This window comes from Aythya fuligula, chromosome 4 (genome assembly GCF_009819795.1).
Source record: "Aythya fuligula isolate bAytFul2 chromosome 4, bAytFul2.pri, whole genome shotgun sequence".
NCBI classification, from domain to species: Eukaryota; Metazoa; Chordata; class Aves; order Anseriformes; family Anatidae; genus Aythya; species Aythya fuligula.
This window is the reverse complement of record NC_045562.1, coordinates 62,924,030-62,950,388: the sequence shown is the minus strand read 5'-3', so window position 1 is coordinate 62,950,388 and position 26,359 is coordinate 62,924,030. Positions and strand designations below refer to the sequence as shown.

Sequence of the window (26,359 nt, the reverse complement as noted above, 5' to 3'; positions counted from 1 at the left end):
GAGGGTTTCAAGCCAAAACCTACTTCCTGACCCAAATTTGTCTGATGCTTGCACTTTAATAAGTGTTTTTGAAAACCTCATCCAAATTCTGTTTTTAACAATGTTATTACAGAAAAATTTCATATCCTTTCACGGTTCTATAATCAAACTACTAATAAATAGGGAAAAATAGTTTTGCTTAATAATTTTATTGATGCATATCAATCAAGTATAGTTTTATGTAAACTAAGCTAGAAATATTATCCAAAGAGATTTACCAGAAAACTTAACCTAAAGAATGTATTGACTGTGATCCTATAATCATATATATATATATTTTAAATAATCTTGAATTTCAAATGCATTGTTTTGTCTTTGGGAAACAGGGAAAAATATCACTACCACTTAAAATGGGCTCTAGACAGAAATCAGACACCTAAATATAAATAGTCATCCAAATCCTGCTAGCACAGTATCTTCTTAAACCAATAAATATTTAAGTGTTTTGTTATCATCTGATAGCTCCTCATGTGAGGTTCCTAAAGTCCTCTCATTTGTACAGACACAGAATGGAAAATGTAGTTCCCACCTATGCTAGGAGGGCAGAAGTTGCACAGAGCAATACCAAAATCTTTGGCTTGACAGAGGAAGACATTCTTGCTGAATGTCATTGCAGCAAAGAGAAATCGGAGAAATCTAAACTTGGTCCGGTCCCTGTCAGCCTTGCTTTCTAGCTATTTTCCTTTCATATATAGCTACTGGAGGAGAAAATGATGGCTGTGTGATCATTTTTTATTTTATAGACTTGTGGCTAATACACTTACCTGGGAGCTGATGCTTACCTAAGAGAAAAGGAGTCCTGGACTTGATTCTTGATTCAAGAACTATTTATGTGTTAACATTAAGCAGGTTTTATTAAATTATTATTATTATTATTAAATATTGAAATAATAATACTGAAAAAGAATAAGAGAAACAAAAGATAGGCAAATCATAGAATCGTAGAATATTGTGAGTTGTAAGGGACCCACAAGGATCATCGAATACAACACCTGGCTACACACAGGACCACCAAAGAACCATGTGTCTGAGAGCATTGTCCAAACGCTTCTTTAACAGCTCTGTGCCATGACCACTGCCCTGAGGAGCCTGTCCCAGGGCCCGACCACCCTCTGGGTGCAGAACCGTTCCCTATCACCCAGCCTGACCCTCCCCTGTCCCAGCTCCATGCAGTTCCCTCAGGTCCTGGTGCTGTCCCCAGAGAGCAGAGCTCAGCGCCTGCCCCTCCGCTCCCCTCGTGAGGGAGGTACAGGCCGCCATGAGGCCTCCCCTCAGCCTGCTCTGCTATGGGCTGAGCAAACCAAGGGACCTTAGTCCTCTCCTCAGACGTCTTCCCCTACAGAACCTTCACCATCATTGTAACCTTCCTTTGGACACTCTCTAGTAGTTTTATGTCCTACTTATGCTGTGGTGTACCAAACTGCACACAGTACTTGAAGTGAGGCCGCACCAGCGCAGAACAAAGCAGGACAATCCCTTCCCTTGACCAGCTAGCAGTGCTGTGCCTGATGCAATGCACCCCAGGGTATGGCTGGCTCTCCTGGCTGCCAGGGCACACTGCTGGCTCATATTCAACTTGCCATCAACCAGAATGCCCAGATCTTTTTCCATGGGGCTGTTCTGCAGCTCTCCAAATGCATAGATCAGAATGTGGTACAAACCTACTTTCGCTGGAGTCCTTCAGATCACTGGCCTGTACATTCTGTATGCTTCTATACAGAGCAGCACAGTTTCCATCAGAGGTGTGGAGGTGTGCAGCCCTCTGGTAGGGGACCTCTCCAAACGTGGCTTTGAATGCACTCGGGCTAGAGGAGGCACTTACTGCTTCACAGAGTATTGAAGTCATTGAGAGAGGTTGGGGACCTAGTTTAATTGAACTAGCTGCCTACTTTTAAGGTAGAACATCTCAACTATTTTAGCAGTTGATGGATAGTGTATTTAGGATGTTGCTCATCTTATCCAAGAACAGATGTCTGAAAAAAGGTCAGGTCAGTCAATCTCTACAAATGTCTATTTCTTTCAGTTGTCTGGAAATGGACCCTGACACAATTACCTCAGCCATAGCCATTTAAAGCTATATGGATGAATACTATGTGCTGGTATTCATAGGAACACCACCAGGATATGCAGCTTTGTTCTAAAAGCAACAAAGTCCTCCTCAGCTGTGCAAGAGGTATGCCCCTGCCCTGAAGAGGAGATTTTGGGCCCTGGTTCCAGGACAGCTGGAAGGGCTGTCCCCACACTCACAGAATTGAGCACCCCATAGTGCAGTGTATTCTGCTGGGTACTCTATGCAACTCTCTACCAGATGTGCAGTACAGCCTTTCTGAGAGATCTGAGATTCTTCTGTGATAGACACATAATATAGAGCTCCAGTTTCTGGTGTGAGTTCTACTCTGGGAAATGAAGTAAAGTAAGCATTTACATCCAAAGTTGACCTGGCTTTTCACAACATACTGAAAATATTCCAAAGGGTATAAGCATCTTATTGGTGTCAGTGAATTTGAATCACAGAGCATCTTGCATTTAAAATTAATTTAGCTCTGCTTCTTTTGATTGCAATTTAAATAACTACTGAGAATTGAAAAATATATATTAAATGACATTTATGGAATGCAGTTGCTTCTTTTAAGGCCATAAATCTGGGAATATATACTTTCAGAATTTGTTATGTATCTAATGTTCTCTCTTTTTTTTTTTTTTTTTTTTTTTTTTTCTGCTGCCAACCTGAATGCATAGAGTTAAATCATCGGAAGTGGCAACAAGGTTGTTAAAGAACTAAGCAGTGATGGTAGAACAATGACACAGATAAGGCAGCCTCAGGTATATAACTTCAAAGACTTAGATATGAGTGTCTGCTAGGCTATTGGGAGAAAAACTGACTCTGTGTAGGCTGGAATGGGGTAGTCTTCCTAGGGCTATGCCTGGTTAGCAGAGATCTGAAACTTCAAACACTTTAGAAAAGGAGAGGGGGCATGAATAGATTAGGAAAGGCTATGGGGATGAAACAATGAAAAACTGACAGTCAGACTACAAGAGATACGGAAAACACCAGGTATAGTGAGCTGAGTGAGGTTTTTTTGTTTTGTTTTGTTTTGTTTTTCCTTTTTTTGTTTTGTCTTACCTTCAGGAGTGAGGTTAGTTCAATTCAGGGGAATATACAAAGAATCAAAGCTTTCACACAGCTCTGTAGATGTTCTTGCCTTTCAGGAATTCATGTTCTGCTTCTTGTTTTGCAGGTGTGACCACTGTGTCATCATATAGATACAAATCTGCAGGCATATTTGTGAAAATAGTCATGACCAACATCTTATTGTCACTCATATCAAGGCTGGGGAAGGGTAAGCTGTGGAATCCCACCCTGGAGAGCAGGAACTAGCTAGAAGATCTAGCAACTTTGAAGTATATTTAAGAAAATCCAAAAGAGAGTTTTAGATATTTATAAGCTGTGACACTGACATTCATTATTTCTTCTTTAGCATTAAATTAAAAAAAATATATAGTTTATAAATCTTGATTATTCTAGAGTTCAGGCTCAAAAAAAGGCAGACTGTAGACTGGCGAGATGATGATAGATGACTTGGATTGTGTCTGTTTCAACCAGTGTTACCTTGTACAGAAGTTGTCCTTGTTGGGTAAGATAAAACTAAAAGCATGTATAACCTTTGTTATCCATTCTCTATTCACTTTATTTTTCCTCTGTTCTTTATCCAGCAAAGGAGGATTTCATGCAAAGCTATTCTTCTGCACCCTTTGCTGATTTATATTCACAAGTGCATACAGGATTAACTTTGAATTCTGTTTACAATGTGTTAACAGCATCGCATTACGATTATTGATGATTAGGCTATGGAAAGTGGAAGTGCCTTTAAATTAACACTTTTGTCTCCTTTTGTCTCCCTTAAGTTTGAGAACGACAAGAGCTGAAGGGACAATAAGTGATGAACCAGGTTTCTAGATTCAGAACAATATACTTAGGATAAAATAGGTTATAGTTACTATAGTAAGCCAATAATTGTTCTGCTTAAAATGTGCTACATAGTCTCTTTGTTCTTCAGAATAACTTCATTGTCCTTGAAAGCCTAGGCATCAGATATGAACTGTAGAATATTTGACGATTTAAGAATAGATAAACCTCTAACTATGAGTTTTAGCACTTAAGAGGAGTCCCGTTTACATCTCTAGCATAGCTTTTTCAGGGCTCTCTAACTCCAGTTACATTCCTTCAAAACTCACTAATTTGAAAGACATTGGCAGGTGGGGGTGAATTGGAGTAGTGATAAGCATTAGAAAGATAGAATTTAAAGTGTCTAATTTATGTGGTCTTGCTAACAAAACTGTTTAGGGAAAAGCTGTTTGCTTACAAAATCTTCATAGTGAATGTTATATAAAATCCTAGGATGTCACTTTCCAGAATCCCAATCTGATTCCACACTTAAGTACTCATATAGTTTTAAAGAAAGATGGTGAGTTACCTATAGCTTTATTATTCTATTTTGGAATCTTGCCTAAAAACTGTGATGCAAGCATGTTCTAAATTACACTTAGCTGAAAGTATAGCACAAAATATTCAGTATTGCATGACTGGTTTTGCAAGTAAAGCTGTGAAGATTTTTGTTATACATCATCTGGACGTCTGAAGTAATGTTGCCAAGGACTTTCAGAAGTTGTTTAAATCCTGTACATGTTTTTTTACAGCCAGCCAGGGAGAACGGTGATGGAACATAACTTTTGCAAACAGTACAGTAAACGGTATGACAAGCTGCACTGGTTATTTTTTGCAAGAAGACAATGAAGTACATCATGCTACCAAGTGTATAAACTTTTAAATGATTTGATGCCGGTTTATTTAGAGGAAATATTAATTTTCGTTCTGATATTCACCCACAAAAGTCAAGCAGAAAAATACTTTGTTTATTTTATGGGCCCATTAACTATAGAACGATGACTTACCTTTCCTGTATTTAATCCTCAGAACAGCAAACGGTCTACAGCCAGATCTGTTCAATTACACTCAGTGATTTAAAGGAACTTTGTTACCTCCTACAAATAAAATATCAATATAAGCACTTCAAAAATATTGAAGAGCTCGATCCTTTTAGAAATTTATTATTTTATTTACAAACATTTTAAATTGCTGTATTTGTATTTTTTTGCAAATGCAAATTGCCCATTTGTATTTTTATTGGCTTTATTAGAAGTAGTAGTATAGTGCTATCTTTAGCTTAACTTAGTTAAATCTATAAATCTAATAAGAATAATCACTGTAGGAGATCTTATCCTTGACCTCACTGCTGCAGCACTTCTGCTTGCCTTTTTCTGCTGCTATTCATGATTCCTACAGAAGCAGCCAGAAGCAAGGCAGTGACCCCCTTTTGTCCTTATTTCAAGGTTCACCTAAAGCTACACTTTGCTTTCCTGAATCCTTTTTTTTTTTTTTCTTTTTCCCCAGCTGGCAATCAAGTCAAGTGGCCTTAGTACACACTCAGCAAGAATAGCACCATCATGTCTTAGTGATACCACTCCCCAGTGATTTTGAGAGAAAACATCTATTGTGTGAGGTATGCAAGTAAATAAAGACACCTCATGAAAGAAATGAATTAAAACATCACTTTGTTACAGGTTGGCTACTAACAACTATCTCTCAAGTTCTACTAACAACTACCTCTCAAGTGTGTGCTAACTTTCACCTTTTCCCCTTGAGCTGATCTATAATGATAACATCATGTGTCAGGAGAGAGCCCTTTAGAGGACAATTCTCGATCTAGACCTAATTGAGGAAAAATAGATTCCACATTATTCCTGTGGGGATGATACAGACAGAGCTATTTTCCCTTTTTTCCGTGAGCATTTATATAAATTATATAGTAAGAAAAAAGATTAAAAAAAGGTTAGCAACTTCACATTTATATATCCTGTTGTCTAAACATCTAAGCATAGTTGGGGCCTTGCTCTCCAGTTTATGGAAGACTTTGGTCACCATATCCATCATGTTAGAGACTTCTCTTATCAGATCAGCATGGTCCTCCAGACATGTTTTGTTCAATAAAAGACAGTGGCTGTGGTTGCTTCTGCTTTTTATTATTTTTATTAATTTAACCTGGACAGTCAGAGATTGTCTGTGGAGGCTAAAAAGCTGTTAAGAGGCGATTAATAGATGCCTTGCAACAGAATGATGGCTGCTCTCACAGTCCACATTTCAATCTGCAGTTGTCTGCTTTGTCTTTTTGCTGTATTGCTTTCTTGCATAAGCTAATTGCCTTTTCTCTTTGTAGAAACTTGTGCATATTCTTTTTGTTTTGTTTTTAAATATGAACTGGAGAGAAGAAAACTGGCACTTCCCTTGCATAAAGCTCAATACACTAGAACAGAATAAAAAAAACAAACAAACAAACAAACAAAAAACACCTTCTTTACTGATAGACAAGCTCCAACAAAGCCAGAAGAAAAATCTGTTTTCATTTGTACGCTGTCTCTCCATCATGCTTGAGTTACAGCTGTCAAAATACAGGTAATTTAGTAGACTTTTCTAGGGATAAAAAAGAAAAATAACTTGATCCACTACAAATCTTTAGTTTGGGCTGAAGAACACAAAACCCATGAACCATAACTGCTGGGACTGTCTGCATCCTTTTGCTGCATTTAACTTCATTGTCTTTTCTGTGATAAACTGTAAAGCGATGTATCAAGTTAGCAGATTATTGACTGTCCTGCTGGAAAATTTTAGGCATGGTTTTAAATTAGCTCTGTAAAAGAGGAACAAGTCAAATTTGTGCAAGTTGCATAGCACGCTTTGAATTGACAGTCAGTGCCTAAAAACTGAAATGTGGTTTTTGAGTGGAAGGGATTTTATGAGACACAAGTTGCTTCATGAACACCAGGATTCTAGCTAATTTATACATGATTGTTCTTGTTCTTTGAAAGATATCTGGCTATGGCCAACTCTGCTATGGAATTTTATTCTATTTTTTCCTATTACATGGTTCTAGCAGACAGTTTAGGATTCTTTTCTGAGATCAGGTAGGGAAGACTTCAGTCTCATTTTAATACAGTCCTTTACACCATTTCAGAAGTGCAGAGGGACTATGGATCATCTATAAATTGTTTCTGCAAGTCCCCTTTCCACAGAAGAAAAGTACAAAGTATATGAGAACCAAGTGTGTTGGCTTTAATGAATTTGTGTTGATTTAAATGAGTTTAGAATCTTGTTTGTTATCTGCAAAAGTTTAGTGTATGTATAATTTCTGTATATTTGAATTGATGGTTTGGGTTTCTGCTAGTATTTCACTTCCTATAATGCTGAATTCCTATGCAACTATTCCAAAGAAAATAGAGCTGAGGTAGGTTTCCCCAGCAGTATGTTTTTTTTTTTTTTCTTTTTTCCTTTTTTAACTTTTGCTTAAAGAAAAAGCAAGACTTTTCAGAAAAAGTTTGTCTAAGCTACAGAGGGCTTATCACTGGCGACATCATAGACAGAAAAATGATACTCCTTACACTGAAATGACCTTTCTTTAAGTATTAGGCATCTTTAAAGATCAGCAGATTTTATTTTCATCACTTTAGTTTGTAGATATCTTAAATGTAGCATTTTTGTATCAGCTATGGAGTATTTTATTTTATTTTATTTTATTTTATTTTATTTTATTTTATTTTATTTTATTTTATTTTATTTTATTTTATTTTATTTTATTTTATTTTATTTTATTTTTTATTTTTTGTTCCCAGGAGGTAGAGCCCATTTCCCAGTAAGAATATTCACAAAGCCTTCACAAGGCTATCAGAGACACAGTATTCAAGCACCTACATATAACCTGGTATTTACTTGCTTTTGAAATTTTTGAAAGTTGCTTTTTTAAAATCCCAGTGGTTACTTTTCTGCATTTCTAGATACATAAATTCTTTACGCTCTTACCTACCAACTCCTGACATGACCAATTTGCAATGTAGTGTCCTCACAGACAGGTTTGGAGGTCATGCTGCTTCTCACCTAGGGTGTTTGAATACTATTATGTCTAACATCAATAAAGATGTAAAAATGAGCTATGGGCATTCACTCCATTTAAACATTTTTATCAAATGCATTTGTCAGTTCACAGGTTGATCTGCACAAGGTCTAGTGGATGAAAATAACTGCTGAAATGTAGACACCAGGGCAGTGGAGTCATAGCACAAAGCTATGTGTGTATGCTCAGTGGCTAAAGGGGTTTTATATTAGCCTGTACATTGGCCACAGTGTGCCACTCCTCTAGTTGCCTCTGCATGGCCAACACTTTAAAGCAAAGGTATTAAAAATATCCTGATGTAATGCACAGGATAACTGCCCACAATGTTGTACCACCCCAAAGAACTGGCAGTACAAGTAGGAGGTAAAGAGATGGAAGGATAGGAATATCTCAAGGCACTGTAATACCTGAAGATTTCTGTAGTTTAATTGGCTAATTTTTGGTGGCAATGTTTGTAGGAAAAGTTGTTGCACACTCAGGTCTAATCAGAGTTGCATGTGTTTACAGAACTGAATGATGACCTGAACCAGGGACCTGATGCAGATGAAAATAATTTTGTTTGTGTTCTCTTTTGTCTGAAAACACTTTTGTTCTGGCACAGCTCTCACAGCTAGCCAAAGCTGTTTGACTAGCTTGAGCAGTATCTTTGAAGGCCTAGCCATGGCCAGTGTCTGCTGAAACCACCTGCTGCATCACTGGTTTGGGGACAAAGAAATTTAGAGGGTGATATCCCCCAGCAAGCAGTTATTACTAGACAGTCAAACACAAGAGATGATAGTTGGTCTGCAAAGAAATGGCTGCAACTGGAAAGGTCCTTTGGTTAGTAGCAGCAATGCCAAAACTATCTCCCGAATAAGGTAATCAAGAGTTTAGCAGCAATATCAGTGTAATGTATTCCTGCTGTCTGCACTGGGCATGCTGTCCTCCCAGCTGGTTCAGCAAACTGTAGGACAAGCATTTATATAGGCAGAGAGCTCATTGTAGTAAGCCACATTCTCCTTTATGTTTAAAACATTATTTCCAGTATATTCACAGATGAACAGACCAGTTCAAGGCTGGTAATGTGGGGTGCAGGAGAAGAAAAAAAAGTACAACACAGTGACAGTAAAAACTCTCCTGCTTGTGATAAGGTAGAGGAACCATACTCTGCAGATCCTCATAGCATTTGTGACACTACTTTCACCCTTGCAATGAGAACAGTAAAAGCTCTTCCCTTTCCTAAGCTGTCAATCCTTGTTCCATTTCATGATATAAAACCATGAAAATCCATTTTTTATGCATTACTGTATTTGTGAGTAATAGTAAATCCTTTCCTTTATTTACCATGCTTGAAATTTAACTTTCTTCCATAAGGCTGTGGAAATGAAGTTCTTGTATGAGTCACAGAAAAGGAGTGTTTGAAGCAGTTTAGCATTTACATTTTTTTTTCCAGTTTATGAATGTCTGAGCATTAGCTGACTCAAGTTTATTAAGTATGAAAAAGCACTAGGATTTTATCATCACTTGATGTTAAATAATTAACTTAGCAAACGAGTGCCAACATCATAAAACACGATATGTATGATATTGAATCTATATCTATGTTCAATAATAAATATCTTATGGCATTCATATAACTGAAGCCCACACAAGAATAAGGAAGCTGCCAAAATAGTATCATATCCAGTTGGCTTATTCAGCAAGAAACCAACTGGTCCACAGATGCTCTTTTTTCTATGAGAAAATATCCTCTTTTGCAAGTCTCCTGTCTGAAGAATATTTAATATGAACTCTTCTCCTCCTGCAGGCTGTAAATCATTTATTCATCAAACCCTTTTATTTGTAGCAGATGGAAAACTTGCTACAAGTTTGAAAACAAAAAAGGGAAAGATTAGACAGTTAGGTGAATAATAAGACTAATTGCATTATACTGCACTGACTTTCTAAAAGGCCTTATGGCACGGGAATGAACTGATACTCAGATGAATTTGGATGCCTTTTCTCTGTTTGGGTGGCACAAATGAGAGCTGGGCAATAAGCATTTTTTTCCTGAAAGCCCTTCATCATATGCAAGGGTGTGAACAGAGGGAATGAAGCTATGATAAGATGTTCCCCCATATCCACTTCTAGTGTCCTTGTCACAATGTGGCTGTCTAGCCCTGGTCCCAGCTAGTGTGATGTGCAAAATGGACCAGTTGTTCTCTTTCTGCAGAGTGTCCTTTTTCCCTCCCTTATTCTCCTTGCATGGGAACACACATATTCAGGCAAGAGAATGATAAGACACTAAAAAAAGATACAGTATGATTCCAATTCTTTTTTTCTGCAGCACTTGCACACTTCTTATTTTAGTATGGTCTGGCTACATTTCAGTAAACTCTTGTTATGTGACTATATAAGATAACTTGCATTTCTGCTCAGACTTCTTTGTACTTTACATGAGGGGAAAAAAAAAGACCCTGTTCCTACATGGATCAAGAGAATGATTCTCAGATTACTTCCACTCTTTCAAAAGAAATATTGCTACCACTTGTAGTGACACCATGGGTAAGTGTCACGCTATCGCCAATAACATAACTGCTACACTAGCAATAAGAACAATATGTTCCTTTGATTATACATTTCTATTTACCAAGTACAATAGATAGCTACTCACATATGATGGTGTTACAATAGTTCCTGCTGTAATGCAATGATGCAGACCAAATAAGACAAATTTTATTAAAGTTAAAAACATATCCGAGCAAACATATGCAAAGTGCATTTTGTACTTCATAATGCTATGCTTTCCCATTCATTTGACCAGTATTCTTTAAAAATACTTTCAGATCATGAATTTACTTTCTTACAGTGTTAATTGAATAGTTATAGGACAGATATGACACAGCAGCAGACTGGGGAGGAGAAAAGAATTTCACAAAATCCAGTAGTAAGAGATTCCCTGAGAACTCTGTCTGGTGTAAAAAATACTGCAAGAACTCTGCCGTTTGATAGTTATCTGATCTCAACTGCACTAAGTCCTAGAGGCTGGCCTGTTCATTTTGAGGAAATATGACTACAGATTGTTATTATTATTATTGTTGAAATACTGTTGACCAAGAACTCAGGAAGGGAGGGCATGTTATTTGTTCTGCTGTTTTTCTGTGTATACATAGAGGTTCCTGTTTCTGTAACCTGCATTCAAATTAAGTTGTGAAGAATATTGCCATTCATTTCAGAACAGCTTTTTGTTTTAGCCACTGTGCCTTCATAATTGAAGCTGTGTATCTGAGTTGTATTACAATTGTTTTTTTATATTAAGGGATTCCTCTTCCACCTGCTCTTTGGGGTTGGAATCTTAGACCGTGTTTTGGCAGAGCACAATATCTACAGAAAGTAAAAAGATGATGTCACTATGACAGTATTATTGACTTAGGAGTTAATTGAAGGCATTGCTTTCATAGACAACATAAAGTGATATCCAAGTCAAAAATTTAATGTCCCATATCATTAAACAAAAATGTTTTCAGCCCAATGAGACCAGCTGTTCCTGCGCATCCAGCTGCTCCCCACCCTGACTTGCATATTTTATATATCCCAGAAGGCATTTAAAATCTGCAGCATCACTGTTGAGATTATTGCACTATTGACTTAAAAACTGCAACAACTGTTGTGTGGGAGTTAAGCAGAAAATTTACCATAGGTGGGTTATTGTTGCAAGAAAAGAGACTACTGCTCTCCTTTACTAATAATCTGATATACACTTTCTTTTATTTTTGGTAAGCATCTTTAATTTTTAAAAATCTTTAATTTTTTTCCCCACTCAGATAAGATCTTTGCATAGCTTCCATCTGTAACTGGCCTTGCCAAAGCAACTGAAACATGGAGGAATTAATACTGAACGTACAGTCTTTCCAACGTAACTGGAAACTCAGGCAGAGTCATGAATACAAGTTATTGGAGTAAGAATGAGAAAAGAATAATGCTACTTACAGCTGTAGAGGAAATACTTGCAAATATTTCAGCTGGTATGTACCTACTAGCAAGTTCAATACACTCTGTTTACATATGTTAACCTATCACTTTTTCCTGTGCAAAGTAATAAAAATATTACTTTATTATTGTATCAGATAACATCTATTACTATACTCCTTTAAAATTTTATTCACAATGTGAGCCGAATTGGGACTTGGTTGTTGCAGACTTTGAAAAAGAGAAAGGAGAAGGGATATTCCCCAGAGTAGCAGTTTTGATATGCAACCTCTTACTTGTGGGGTGGAAATGTAAACTTTCTTAAATGCCTAGTCAGCCATGCTAGATAAAGCAGAAGAAAAACATATGGAAATATGCACTACCCCATCTTACTTTCCTTTACACATTTGAAATCTGTGTGCATGACAAGAAGGAATAGGAATCCTGTTTTTCTGCTGAACCTGATCCTGAAAATGCATATAGACAAGGAAATGTGAAATGATCAGATCTGAGTTCCAAAGCAAGAAAAGATATTCAATGGTGGTAAGCGTCTCACACATTCATCAATGAATGTAGCACTGCCCTACTGGTACAAATAGACTCAAACAAGATTTAAAAAAGGATGATTTTTTTTAATGACGTGTTCCAAAACAATGTAGATTTACTCAAGCACAGTAGATGTTATTTCACCCATAAGAAAAAAAGGTGTAAGGAACAGCAAAGGACATACGAAAGTATCATGCAGCACCAACAGTAGTTGTATCAATATTCTTGCTGAAGTTTTATATATATATATATATATATACACACGTATATATACACGTGCGTGTGTGTATATATATTTACCTAGGAGACTTCTTTCATTTCCCATACTCTAGAAATGTTCATGGAATAATCAATATAGTTTAAACTTTGTCCTCTGCAAATATACTATCTGCTTTCAAAGACTCGCACTAATCCACGTTGTGAAGCAAAGGGCAAGGCTTAGTCTTGGAGTGCCACCCTGATTAATGTCTTGATTGGCTTTTCTTCTTCTTAGTCAAGGGGAGTGGTAAACTTTGAATTGAACATTGGATTATCATAAAAATGTTGTATGTATTTAATATTTGTAAGAGTGATTACAGAGTTGGCTAGCAGCCCTGAGGAGACAGGCCTCCAGAGCTACACCCAAGTAGTTGTACTTTAGACCTGAGAGGGCAAAGTTTAACAAGAATAAATACCTGTACTGCTTAACAGCGGAAAGGTATTTTCAGAGATTTCCTTTAATATGAATAAATATGGCATGACTTCAAAGTGTTTGAAGACTGTGTTTCTACAGTCTCAACCAGAATGTGCATCAGCCTCTTTCATTATCTCTTCACTTTCTTCTGTTTGATTTTTTTGTTGTTGTTTAGCACATTTTTAGAAAATACAGCGACATGTGCACAAAGTGAATGCAGCTGTAAATTCTGTAAAACAGAATTCACACTCAGAACCATAGCTTTTAGCATTGCGACCCTTGAATATAGGGCATCTATGGCCAATAAATTTTACCTGTGACCTGATGGTTCATAGAATCACAGAATCATAGAATATCCCGAGTTGGAAGGGACCCAGAAGGATCATCGAGTCCAACTCGATGGTTCATACTCTACTTCTTCTACAGAGGTAAACCCATACAGAGGTGGGGAGTGAGAGGATGTGTCCTGGTTAGTTTCAGGCAAGATAATGGTATCAAATAGCATTATACATTTAAAAACATTCTCAATTCTAACATCAGGCATCAATACTACTGTGGCATTCACAATTACACACATCATATGCTGTATTGCCCTGTATGTGTGACCTGCTGTAGGTGAGCTTGATGCATCCCTGTCTTCTTGCATTCAGCTGACTCTTTGACCGAAAAGGTACTACCGACATGGCCACAAACCCTGGCAGCATTTCTTTCTTTCCCAGCAAAAAGTTAGTAAACGTAGTGGGCTCAGTCTGGGGCTCTAAGAAGGTGAAATTGAAGGTGGGACTGTACTAAGGTGGGACGTTTTTCTTGTGGGCCAAAATCTCTTAGGTCCAGATGGTTCCTACAGAGTTAGCAAGGAAATGGGATAATAGTAAGTGGACAAGAATATACTGCCCCTCCTTACACCAAACCTGCAGTATTTCTATTTTCAAACTGTAATAGGAGCGTCCTGGTACTTTAAGCCTGTTGTTTTTTTTTGTATCCATCTCTTGCAATAGATTCAACATTATTGCCACCAGAAGATGTATTCCTTTTTTGTATATTCTGGATCAGCAATGGACCATGTAGGCAACAACCCAGTAGCCAACAACTGATTTCCACTGAATCCACTAGGCTACAGCTGAATTCTTATGTAAAATTTAACTGGAGTCTAAACTGAAGTTGAATCCTAACATCCGGCCTTCCAAACTAGAGACTGATGAATAAACAAGAAAGGAAAGATGCAATTCAGAAAATATTTTATTGAGTACAATACCATTTCATTTTAGGCTTTCATCAAAGGTCTACTTTATAAAACAACACCAACAACCTCTCTGAGGTTGAATACAGCTTGGGCAGGTGCACAAGGAGCAGGAGAGGGGCAGCATCTTCAAATTTTCATGCAAGCAGCGTAATATAGGATAATTGCATCCAGACAGTACCTTGTCACAGTGCCCAAGTTTGCACCATCTCACCAGGAAAATTTAATGCATCTACATTTAAATTTTATAAAGGATTGTAATAATCAGTAGCAAATTCAAATATACAGGGTGTTGCCACTGAATGTTCAATGGATATACTCTAGATCATAACAGGAGAATTAGGAGCTCATAAAGAAAGTATTGTAGTAAGCACTGTGTGGAAATAAGATTAACTCTAACTCTGGAGAATGGTGGCTAACAGGACAGCAGAACTAGTGTAGATAAGGAGAGCTGTAATTTTACAAATGTACTAACATCTAACTTCTATTTTTAGCAGATGGAAGACCATAAAAGTTCCTGGGACTGGGGTTAATTCCATGACACACAGGCTGGAATGAGGACTTGGCTTCATGTTTCCTGAAGGGAGACTAATTGAACAGTTGTCCATGAGCACTTTCCAGTTGCATGAAGCAGCTGCTCATCTCATAGAAAATAGCCTTCACTAGGGTACAAGTGTGTTAATATTTATAAGAATGAAGCTGCTGCTTGCTAGAACATAGACCAGCTAATTTTTTTCTGGTGTAAGCATTGATTTTCAGTGATAGGAAATCATAAGTGTGCTATAACATTCAGGAACAGTCATAAGCAACCATTAAAATTTCCCCATATTGCTTAAATTCTTCTCTCAAACCTCTTTCTTTCATTATGAAGTATACGTACATTCATCGACTGTAGAAAATTTTCAGGTTGACTATTTTTCTGCACTTAATTCTGTGTTTTTATGAGCTGGTCCCCACAGAATCTTTAAAAAATTGCAATGAAACTAGCATGGTACTGCCAAAGAATTTGAGGAGCAACTGTTATAGCATTAACTATAAAAGTAAGTACAGCTGTTAGCATGTTTTATGATACAGAGCCTTCCATCATCCTTTGGCTGTGCATGTCCCAACATGTGCAAGAAGTACCACTTTATCCGGAAATATTTTTATGAAGCAGGATGGAACAATTTTCAAATTACAATATTTTCAGATAAGAAAAGAAATTAGACCACATTTTAAAGCAAGAAAAATGGAAATGTAAAGCTAAGCATATTCATTAGCAATTAGAGGAGAAAGTCCAGAATAGTCCAGAAAGACTGAAGTATTCAAATAATTTTGAAGGGTTTTGTTGAAATGAACTTCTTATTTATTAAAAAGACAACACATTCTCGAGAGCATCTTCTGCAGTGAAATAATTTAGTTTCTTCATATAGACACATCATACACAATGTTAACAACCATGAAAAACAATACAAAATGCTTTCAAATTTAACAAGTAGAAAAATATAACTAGTATATATGGCAATTGTGAATCTAATACTGTACAGAAGTATTTACGTATTTTTACAAATAAATTATAGCGTAAATGCCCTTTTAAAAATTTCTAGATGTACACTGGAGCATAGGTTCTGAAGCTCACCACTAACTTGCAACAAATGAGTGCCAGTCAAATGTTCTGTCGACAAGCTCAAAAAATTTTTTGTTGGGTTCATGGAAATACTCATGCAGTTTCTCAAGTAACCAGGTATCTACTTGTGGGTGTGCTCGTCCTTTTGACTCATGTAAACAACGCTCCCTCCCACTGTCCCTTAGGCAGTAGAAGCCTTTAGTTTTATTGAAATAAAAGTTTGAAGCATTTATCTGCGGTGATAATTTCAAAAATCTCTCTACCTTCTCTATTTCTGGAAAGGGATCTTTGATTAGCTTATCCCCGTCTACAATGTGGATATGGTCAAGGGGAAAATACTTCAACCAGTTTTGCATGTGAATGTAGTACAAGCTTCTGTTTATTGCCTTGTAGTCCACATTGAGTTCACCATCTTTAATCAGGAATTGTTCAATGGATGGATACGGCTTGTGCTTCTGCATGTGGTTATAGAACACTTGGGTGTAATCTGATAGTACTCTCTCACTTGGGTCTCTTAAAATAAGGAGTAGTCTCATAGATTGGTTCATGTTATAAACTCTTTCAGGCACTTTAGGTGATGTGAAATACGCTGGAGTTTTTTCCACTGTGATCTGATGCGGATAAGAGAACGGCATTTGATTAATATACCACTGCAATCCATTTCTGTAATGATCTTCCCAGTCAAAGAAGTGAACTTCACTTTCTGCTGCTGCAATATCTGGATGAAGACTCAACATCTCTAACAAAGCTCTTGTTCCACCTTTTCTCACTCCAATAATGATAGTCTGTGGCAGCTGCCGGCATGTTCCATTAGAATGAATGTTTTCCTTGAAGTCATTTTTTTGAGATGTTTTCTTTAAAAGCTCTCTCTGAACAGACTGAGCAGAAGTCTCAGCCTTTGAATTGATAGCCGGTCTGGAAGGCACTATCTGAGGTTGAACAATAAGCAACACAGCTCCCAGCAGAAAAGCTGCCATGACAGAAGTTCTTAGTCTGGTTTCACTCAAGCAGGTAATGGGGCATGGAGTGATTTCCACCGAGAACAACCTTTAAAATTTGTTTTTGTTTTGCTGAGTGGATGCGTATTTCTCAAACGGAAACTTAGCTGAGAGAAAAAAAGAAGAGAAGCACATTATTTTATACTCTGATATATCACTACTAAAGCCACACTGCAAGTATCTTTTGATTTTCACAACTGAACAAACTTCTTTAGCTTTCCCAATTCTAGGCTCATAAATCATTGGATAGAATTAAATTCTTTAAAGACAGGCACATAAAATAATGCCACGAGAAAATGATTTCCAGTCACTAGGAGACATGAACATTCTGAATCTTTTTTTTTTTCCACCCAAGATTCATTCTGAGGTAACTTTTTTATTTTTTTAAATCTGATTTCAGTGGAATTGAACCACTACTGCAAGAGATTTTTTTTTTTGGTATTTGTTTTTAAATCTGCAAGAATAGGTCTATTTTAGAAGCAAAACCTAAAAAGAAAAAGGTATGGGCTTGAACAAGATAGCTTCCTTAAAGATGGTCTTGTAGTCTCCTAAGGGATCACATGATGGCAATCTGAAAGTAAAGCCTCCTGGGGAAAAAAAGGCTAACAATATATGAAGAGAACTTTCTACAAAAATGTGACCTTCCCATAGAAGTTAAGAAGAGCTCTGGGTGAATAGTAGACCAAGGAAAAGGCAAATTTTTTTATAACTTTTAAATGAAGTACTCGTTTGCTGTGCTTAGGGTCTCTGAGGAAAGTCAGGTGCTATGTACTCTGCTGCTGCTATAGTACTGCAGACTACAGGAGGACTGCATCAACAAAATGCAAAAAGAGCTGCGGTCCCAGTCCAAGTACTCAGGAAAGAAGATACACAATGGATATTGTTGAAGATCACTTCCAGAGTCTGACAGCAAGCTGCTGTGATGTGAACATCTTTACTCTTTATTTATCAAAAGGCTACTAAATACTACAACTAAAAAGATTTTCAAAAGCCACCTGGACATGGGCCTAGCTACCTGCTCTAGGTGTCCCTGCTTGAGCAGGTGTGTTGGACCAGATGACCTCCAGGGATACCTTCCAGCCTTAACCATTCTGTGATTCTGTAAATTCAAGGTAAAGGTCAGGTTTCTTAACACAGTGTTCGAAATGAAATGGTAATGGCCTCATATATAGCAAACCTGTTAGATTGTCATGTTATGAGCTAGCTGTGTATACAAACTCCATAAATTTGGAGGCTTTCTGAAGTCCTGTAAGCTCAGCAGAGGCTGGTGTAAGCATGATTGTGGTATTGTCTAACTCCATGTAGAAGTAGAAGCCACAATGGCAGAGCATCTGACTGCTTTGCCTTACCAGGTTACTGTAATTATAAATTTAAGCTCAGAACAATGCATACTGTAGTAACTACCAAGGGCTGAAATATGAGATTACATATGAACAACCTGAGGAAATGCAAGGGCTAGGTTTTGGAAATTCTCCAGAGAATCTGAAAAGATACTAATGACTTTTCCACAATAAGCTAAGTCCCTGTGCGACAAGGACTAATGATGTGTTTCCAAGTGATGTAGAAAGTTGTTTGATAGCTTTGCATTTACAGAGGTCATGACTTCATCCTGAATGAAGCAGGCTTGCTTCCTGATGTTTGCTACTGATTATTACTTTTCTGCTTTCCCTTTTCTAATTACTTTTAAATGTCTGCAAGGCAGTGGTATTGTTAGGAAGCAGAAATTAAGGCTGGGAGGAGAGGGAAGCAAAGGGCCATGATATGCCTATGATACACCTGAAATCAAGAAGCATGTGCCTGCAGGCTTTGGGTTCATGACCATGCTCTGTCCTGGACACAAAGTTGTGCCCTAGGCTGTTCTGTGATGTCTGATATGAGAAAACTTTGCAAAGGAATTTGTTCTCCCATTTTTGGTCACTGCTAAGAGTTTTATCTGGTTGGAGGAGCTTCATTTTGGCTGTCATTAATTTTCTATTATTTCCCTGTCTTCACCATTCTCAACTAAATCTACGTCAGTTTCAAGAATAAAATCTCACTAATGGTGTTGTGCAGGGGTGGATTGGGTGACAGACAATTAAGAATAGGTACATTTTTGCTTTGTGCTGGATGTCTGCATTGAGCCATGCTGCCACCATATTTTAGAAGCAATGTGAGCAAGTGGTTTAATTAGATCAGTGAATGATGGGCAGCTCAGAACATAAAAGCAACAAAACATCAACTCTTCCTGAATTTTAAGGTCACAGATTAAAGGAATAGCCACTTACTGCAGAGTATATTTTAAGAGTTACAAGCTCCATAAATAGTAAGCCTGAGTCGTTGTCCTAACACCTTAATGGAAAAGCATAATAGGATTTCAGTGAGGAACAGGTTGAATTGATGTTGAAGGGAGTTAAGTAAAAGCCCAATAGTAAGAACCCTTATTTCTTAGCAGTCAGATTGAAATATACTATGCTAGTAGCCAAGTTGCATACTAGGCAGTCTTCCTCTGGAAACATTAACTTAGAGCTACTAGTCTCAGATATTAATGACAACACACTGCTGGGAACACTTTTTTTTTTTTTTTTTTTTTTTTTTTAAATTTTATGAGCTACATATACCAATTCATTGGGATTTTTTGTTTTTAAATTCATAGTTTGCATAGTACTCAGCTGCCAACTTTTTTTATTCAAGCCTCCCCATGGCAGAGTACAGCATGGGAATGTTTGAGGGAAATAAGACCAAAGGTTTCTTCTAACTGTAGCTCTACTCTTATTTTGGCTGGCATCACTCTTCAAAATCAGACTTGCAGGATATTACAGGTGTGATACCAAGGGACTGATGTCAGGTAGTCTTCTTAACTGAAGTACTTTTGGGGGGGAAATATTATTTTCTAAGTAAACAAAACAACTGTCTTCAGTTGCAGTGTGAGCCCTCAGAATAACATGGAAGTACCCTCTAATTCAGACATACAGAATTTGATTTTTTTCCTCCTCCCCAACTATTTGTTCAGGTGCATATCATGCATGCATCAGGATCTGTAGCATTTACTGTCTTTATGCACACCCAATGAACCATGTCAGTAATTATGCCATTCAAAGTACCTCCGTGCTATTGTTGCTTTACTTGCTAGCAATAAAGCTTTGTTTGTCATCTCTTTCTGTTCCTCTCATTTCTTTCAGACTGTGTAGGTCTGATACCTGGACCAATTATTGTGTTGTGTTAGACTAATGCAACACAATGGACATGAGTGTTCCTCTAAATTCAGCACAAAACATGTGTTGTGTAGGCAAAGTGGTGTCCAGGAATAAAACTGCTTATAAATTGGTTGCTGTTCAGCTTTCTTCTCTTCTGCCCTCTTTAATGCTTTATGCAGATCTACAATTTGGTGGCTGGAATTACAGCAGTTTATATAAAATGATGCAAATGTGTATTCCAAAGCTTTATAATTTGTAGGTCTGAAAAACTGTTTCAACAATAATAAGCATGCACTGAAGATTTGATAGCAGCCACTCTGCCAAATTACTTTTCTGCTTTAAGAATTCTCTTAACTGCCTCCACGAGTCATGCAGAGCATACATGACTGCACTCAGTGACTTTGTATTCCAGATTAATACAGAAATTTAACTGACAGTCATTACTATTGTATTTGCTACAAGTAAACGAACAAGTTGGTAAAAGAAGCACAGTTTATGCTAAATGGCGCTTTGAAGATTACACCAAGACTATTCAAAAAGTCTGATTGCTTTTTCTTAATCTTTTCTTCAGCTTTCTCCAATTAATTAGCTAAATGTGACATACTGTTTATTCAACAAGATTCAGTGTGGACATTGCCAATCAAATCAGCTTTCATTAAGGTTATAACCACTTCAAAACTAATAGTAATTTAGAAATAAATGGAACCTTTTCTCACTAAATGCAGTATGAGGGGTACAGCTGTCATACTTCAGTGACTTTTAAGTATATCACAGTGCTCTTTGAAAGATGTGTTGCTATTTTATCGCTTTTGACCATCTCTCAACACACACACACCACACACACGCACAGCTGCTGCCAGGACACAGACTACAAAAACGACTATATCCTTACCATTCACATGCAGGTGTCTTCATCTTCACTAAACAAAAGCTGTACCTTTTTATGGTCCTCCAGGGAGTGAGGAAGACCCCCAATAAATTTCAGGTAATCTCACTTTCTCTCATTGCAGAGCTGAAGCCCTTCGCTGGGGGGATCTTTGCACAGACATCTACGAAAACCCAGTCTGGCCCAATTGAGAACTACAGGTCAGTTGCTAAGATTTGTCTCTAGAGGGAGATCAGAGCTGAAAACTGGAGGGAGAAATTTTGCTCTTCACAGGATGATGGCACTGTAGACATGACAGAACCTCAGTACAGTTTGTGGGGTTTATTTTCCTTTACTCTAGAAGTGCATGTTTGGGCACTCAATAGTCAGATTAACATTACCGGTTAAAAGTAGTCAGATTGACATTTCTGGTTAAAAGTAGCTGTGAGGTACAACTCACAGATCTACTTCACTGGCTTCTTATAACAGGAAAAAGAAATCCAAAATCAAGTTAACCAACCCTACAAACAACCTTCTACACTGATGAAGAGTCAGTGAACTGAACATTTGTATTCAGGGTCACATTTGTAAAAAAAATCTGAACTAGATTAACTGAACTTGAAATTTGTCAAGTCATTGATATGAACAGTATATATTCCTACCCTCCCAGGATAGATGGTGTCTGCCATAATATATATTCTTCAGTTGTTTATATGAGCTCTTTCAAGTGACATTTTGTCTCCAGTTAGCATAAAACACACGGCAATCACTTACAGCTTAGTCAAGAGCTTTTCCTGAATTGAAAAGGCGCAATTTTATTTTTTTTCCCCATCTGATCTAGTTTATAAACCAGCAAAATGCAGAATATATTTCAAAGGAAAAAAAAATGTTTTTAACTATTAAACTCCCTCATAATGTCCTCTTCATGAAGAAATGCTTCCCACACTTACTCCACACTGTTGTCAAATCACATTTTAAAAAAGTTTTAAGAAACATCTGCCAATGAAATGTTTAAACTTAGTTTCTATTAATTAATAATATGCAATTGCCTACTTTAGTGAGTGTTATAGAGAAAATTATAACAAGTCAAATAGCACTGTATACTACTGAAGCCATAGATCTCTAGGTGCATAAACTATTGATCTCATTATATATTAAAAAGCCATCTGTGCATTAAGAGGGGAGGTGAAAAGATAAGAAATTGTATTAATCTGTATTAAAGTGCCTAAACAATACTGCCTAGCTACTTAAACTACATTTCATAAATTATATTAAAAAATACTGCTTAACCAGAAGAGATAAAACCATGGATTTAACTTTTATAGTCAGCATGTTATGAAATCTAATCATAATTTCAGTGTGGTTATGATGATATAACGTCTACGGGCTTTAAGACTTCAGAAATATTCCTTAAAAAGTCTCTAAATTTTGGTTAGGAGAACTTAGCAAGCTGAGAAAGGTTGACTTGGTAGGAAGTATTTTTGGCTGAGATGTGCTATATTTCTGCACCTGCTGTGATAAATAGAGTTTATACAAATTAGCTAGGTCACTGGTTCGTGCCTTCTAAAGGAGGAGTTCAGCTCCAGTGTGAGCAATAGAGTAGCAAATTTATAATAGACTGTAGTTATATATAACATGCACTCTTTCTTTTTTTTTTTAAAAAAAGGTCAGAAGGGACCACTGCAATGTTTCATGCCAGGAAATCATAGACATTTTTAGACGAGAGAATACCCTACATTTCAGAGAACCTCATGCAGGTAAAAGGAAAATGGGACATTACAGCAGAATAAAAATAAACCTGAGAAGCTCAGGATGCACAGATATTTTTTGTACTGAATGCTTGTATGGAATCCCCTTACCACCTTCTTCTAGCAATTGCTTAATATCTTGCAGGACTCAAATGTTGTCCTTCATAAAGGGAGCGGGAAGTCCACTGTATCAGTGCCTTCTCTGTACCCTCATAAACCCAAACATTAAATTCAAAATCTGGAAGTTTTCCCACTTCCCAAGCAAAATGGGTCACAATCTGACTGGGAAGCAGAGATCTATTGCACAGTTAATAAAGTTGATTTCTAGTTCATTGAAACCTTCCCCAGGAAATCAACCTGCATGAAAAGATAGCTCTGTCGTACCTTGTTCCCGTTCCATACAAAGGCTCACCTGAACTGAATGGATTGAAAAAGGGAACACAGCATATTCAACAATCCCAGTTTCATTACCCCTGCCAAGCAACTTCTTACCACTCTCTGTCAATGTGGGCCCTATCTCAAATGCAGCAAGTCATTGAAACCAACAATAAAAACTAAAAGAATGAACAAACAAATAAACCTCTAAGTAACCTTAGAGATCATACTCCAAGCTGATTTATGTCTGCCACCCTCCTGCTACTTGACTTTAGATTAATACTGGAGCAGAGTACTGGTGAGGTCGCCACTGCATTAGACTTAACTAAACCAATCCATTTACTGAGTGAAGCACTGTTTGGTGACCTGGAGGGAACCCTGATACTCTGGAGTAAGAAGTGAAGTGACCCAGAAGGATCTTCCATTTTGGGCTGCCCAGGGATATTCTCAGTTTTCTTGCTCTCTTTAATTATCAAAACTTTTCAGGGAAATGCATCAATCTGGGGCTTTGGTAGCTTCTTGGCACTGGGCAGCATTTCTGGAAGAGGGAGGAAGAGACCCCCTTGTGAGACTAAAAAGCATTTCTGTCTTCCTCTCTGTATCTACACATGTATGTATTCTTATGCATTGGAAAACTGTTTTTCATTTACTCTGCTTTTCAGTAAAGTCTGTGTAATCACATGGTTAATTTGGAATAACCAAGGTAGTATCCTCAAAAGGAGGGGACATGGTTCAGAGACTGGCAATTCGAGGGTCAGAATTTGCTCTTCTAAATTATTGCCTTTCCACTGCAGCAGCTGGCTTTGCTTCACATGTGTAATCTGCTGCCGACCGGAGACGTAATATCAAAAACCTCTGCATTTTCCAAAAAAACAGGGAGGAAAAAAGAAAGGTGGGTGCGGACTGGGTGGATAGGAAAGAGCTAACTGAAGCTGATGTTAGTAGCTGCACTCTTAAAAGGCACTCTTTTCTGAGCAACGTGGGAAATACACTTGTTCAAGAAATGCTAGCAAATAAAATATAGTAGTAATTTATAATTTGCATATTAAGTTTGAAAGGCCATTTTAGCAAGACAATTTATGGGTTGAGATTCCTCTTGCCACATAACACTGCAGAGGCTTGCAGTGGGAGTGGGCAATGAATGGCTCTCCTGTGCCAGAACGATGGTCCCTGCGTGCACCCCATCCCCATGCCATTTAAGCCTGGTATTTATGAGACTTCCCAGATATTGGATAATTTTTTTTTTGCTCCCCAGTGTCCAAAAGGAAGTCTAGGAACAGGGAAAGCCTTGAACTCAAAAGCCTTGAACTCACTGCACTAACAGAGAGGAAGGAGTCATACACTTTAATTCGCAGTCAGCTGAGGTGATTGAATTGCCTGTACCTAGCTGGGTGCCCTTCCCTAATCTTTTGTATGACTAAAAGACAAGACCAAACCAAGACAATGCCCTGCCAGCACTCCTCCAGCTGGGAACTACCACCCCTGCCTCATGGCATCCTTTTACCCCCCATAGCCTTGAACCTCTCCTAGCCTTAACCCTGAAAAACACACAGAGAACTACAGTGCCCCCGTGCCTGTCCTGTGCTAGTCCAGGCAGCTTGCCTATTCCAGGCAAAACAAGGGTGAGCTCGAGTTCACGTCTGTGCCCTCCAGCCTAGCACAGCTTGGCAGGCTGCAGCCGAGCACGCTGCACCTGGCCAGCTTCGGCACTCAGCATGGGAGCAGATCAAAGACGCTCGGGGGAGCTTTTGCAAGTTGCTCTGCTGTCAGGTAGGAGCCCTGCGCTCCGCCACGCCGTTTCCACACCCTGCCATTCTGGCTTTGCATGCCCTTGTCATTTAGCTACAAGAAAAACAAGGCGGTAAGGAAAGAGAGTGCCTAGGGGCCAAATCTGGATGGATCTGCAATTCAGGTCCTGCTGACCGCTTCCCCCACTTTCTCCCCATTCTTTTTTTTTTTTTTTTTCCTCCTTCCCACGACAAGCGAAACCTGCCGGCTCCTGACTCAGTGAGCAAGTGCAAGCACCGCGGTGCTGCAAGCGGGGCAGGTTTCTCCGCGCCGCTCCCCGGGAGCAGGTGCCGCGGGCAGCTCAGCCCCGGCAGCGGCCAACCCCCGGGTGCCAACGACCGGACACCCCCCCAGGGGGCACCGCTCCTCAATTCCCCCATTACCCCAATACCGCCGCCCCAATCCCCCCTCCCCGTTCCCCGGGGCAGCTCCGGCCGCTCTCTGCGGGACCCCCTCCAGCGCATCACTCACCGCGGGGGCGCGGAGCCGTGGGGCAGAGCCCTCCGCGCCGTGCCATGGGCGCCTGTGGGTGCCGGTACCGGCGGAGGAGACGGTGGCGGAGCCGTGGGAAGCGCTCCCGGTGCCGGCGGGGCGGGCGGTGTAACGAGCGCCCGCTGCCGCCCGCTCCGCTCCTCCTGCGAGCAGCGCCCGGCGCCAGCCCGTTTGTACGGCCCCCGCTCCGCCCCGCTGCCGCGTCAAGCACGGCACCGCCCCCGGCCCCAAAACACGGCCCCGGCCCCAAACACGGCCCCGGTCCCGGTGCCGGTCCCCTGCCGGCTGCGCTCGCTCAGCCGCCGGGCGCCGCCGGTCCCCTCGGGGCCAGATCCGGCGCCCTGGTGGCGGGGTGCGGGGAGCAGGAGCAGCGCGGGGGGGGCCGGCTGTGTGCACGGATCGGCACCCAGCGCACTGCCGTGTGCGGGGATGGGCTCGGGGGATGCGGCACCGGGGGAGTACCTCGCCACGGAAAGCACCCCCCGACTGCCTCCTTCTGTACCCATAAAAATAACACCCGTATATATATGGAATAATACCCCCTGTCCGCTTTCGGTTTTATATACTTCGTGAGCACCTCCTGGATGTGTTTTCTGGGCTTCAGAAGGTGGCTTCGATTTTACTTATTTATTTATTTTTCCATTGAAATGCTTTTTGTGCAGCTAGAACGTAAAGCAGGATGGATGTCTCGAACGTAAGAAATGTGGCTTCCTACGGGGAGTGGAACAAAAGGCTTTCCGTGGATTTTAAAGTCACAGGGTTAATCCACTGAAATAGGTCTCTATTTGCCAAAACGTGGTACATATATATTTTTCAAGTCAATGTATGTTAGAAGTATCATTATCATACTGCATCTCTATCCATTTATTCAGCAAACTCTCTTGAA

At 39.0% G+C, this 26,359-nt stretch overlaps 1 protein-coding gene across 1 annotated transcript; it reads right to left on the bottom strand.

The window, feature by feature from the left end:
• Positions 1 to 12,617: 12,617 nt before the first annotated feature.
• HS3ST1 (heparan sulfate-glucosamine 3-sulfotransferase 1) lies at positions 12,618 to 25,595 on the bottom strand. Its single transcript, XM_032187009.1, has 2 exons — positions 25,453 to 25,595; positions 12,618 to 17,139 (listed from the first exon to the last, which is right to left on the bottom strand). The coding sequence occupies exon 2, from the start codon at positions 17,009 to 17,011 to the stop codon at positions 16,049 to 16,051; it is 963 nt and encodes a 320-aa protein (XP_032042900.1). The 5' UTR covers positions 17,012 to 17,139; positions 25,453 to 25,595; the 3' UTR covers positions 12,618 to 16,048.
• Between the last annotated feature and the right edge of the window lie 764 nt (positions 25,596 to 26,359).

Coding starts and splice junctions, on each gene's coding strand:
- HS3ST1 (XM_032187009.1), bottom strand. CDS start 17,011: ATGGCAGCTTTTCTGCTGGGAGCTGTGTTGCTTATTGTTCAACCTCAG.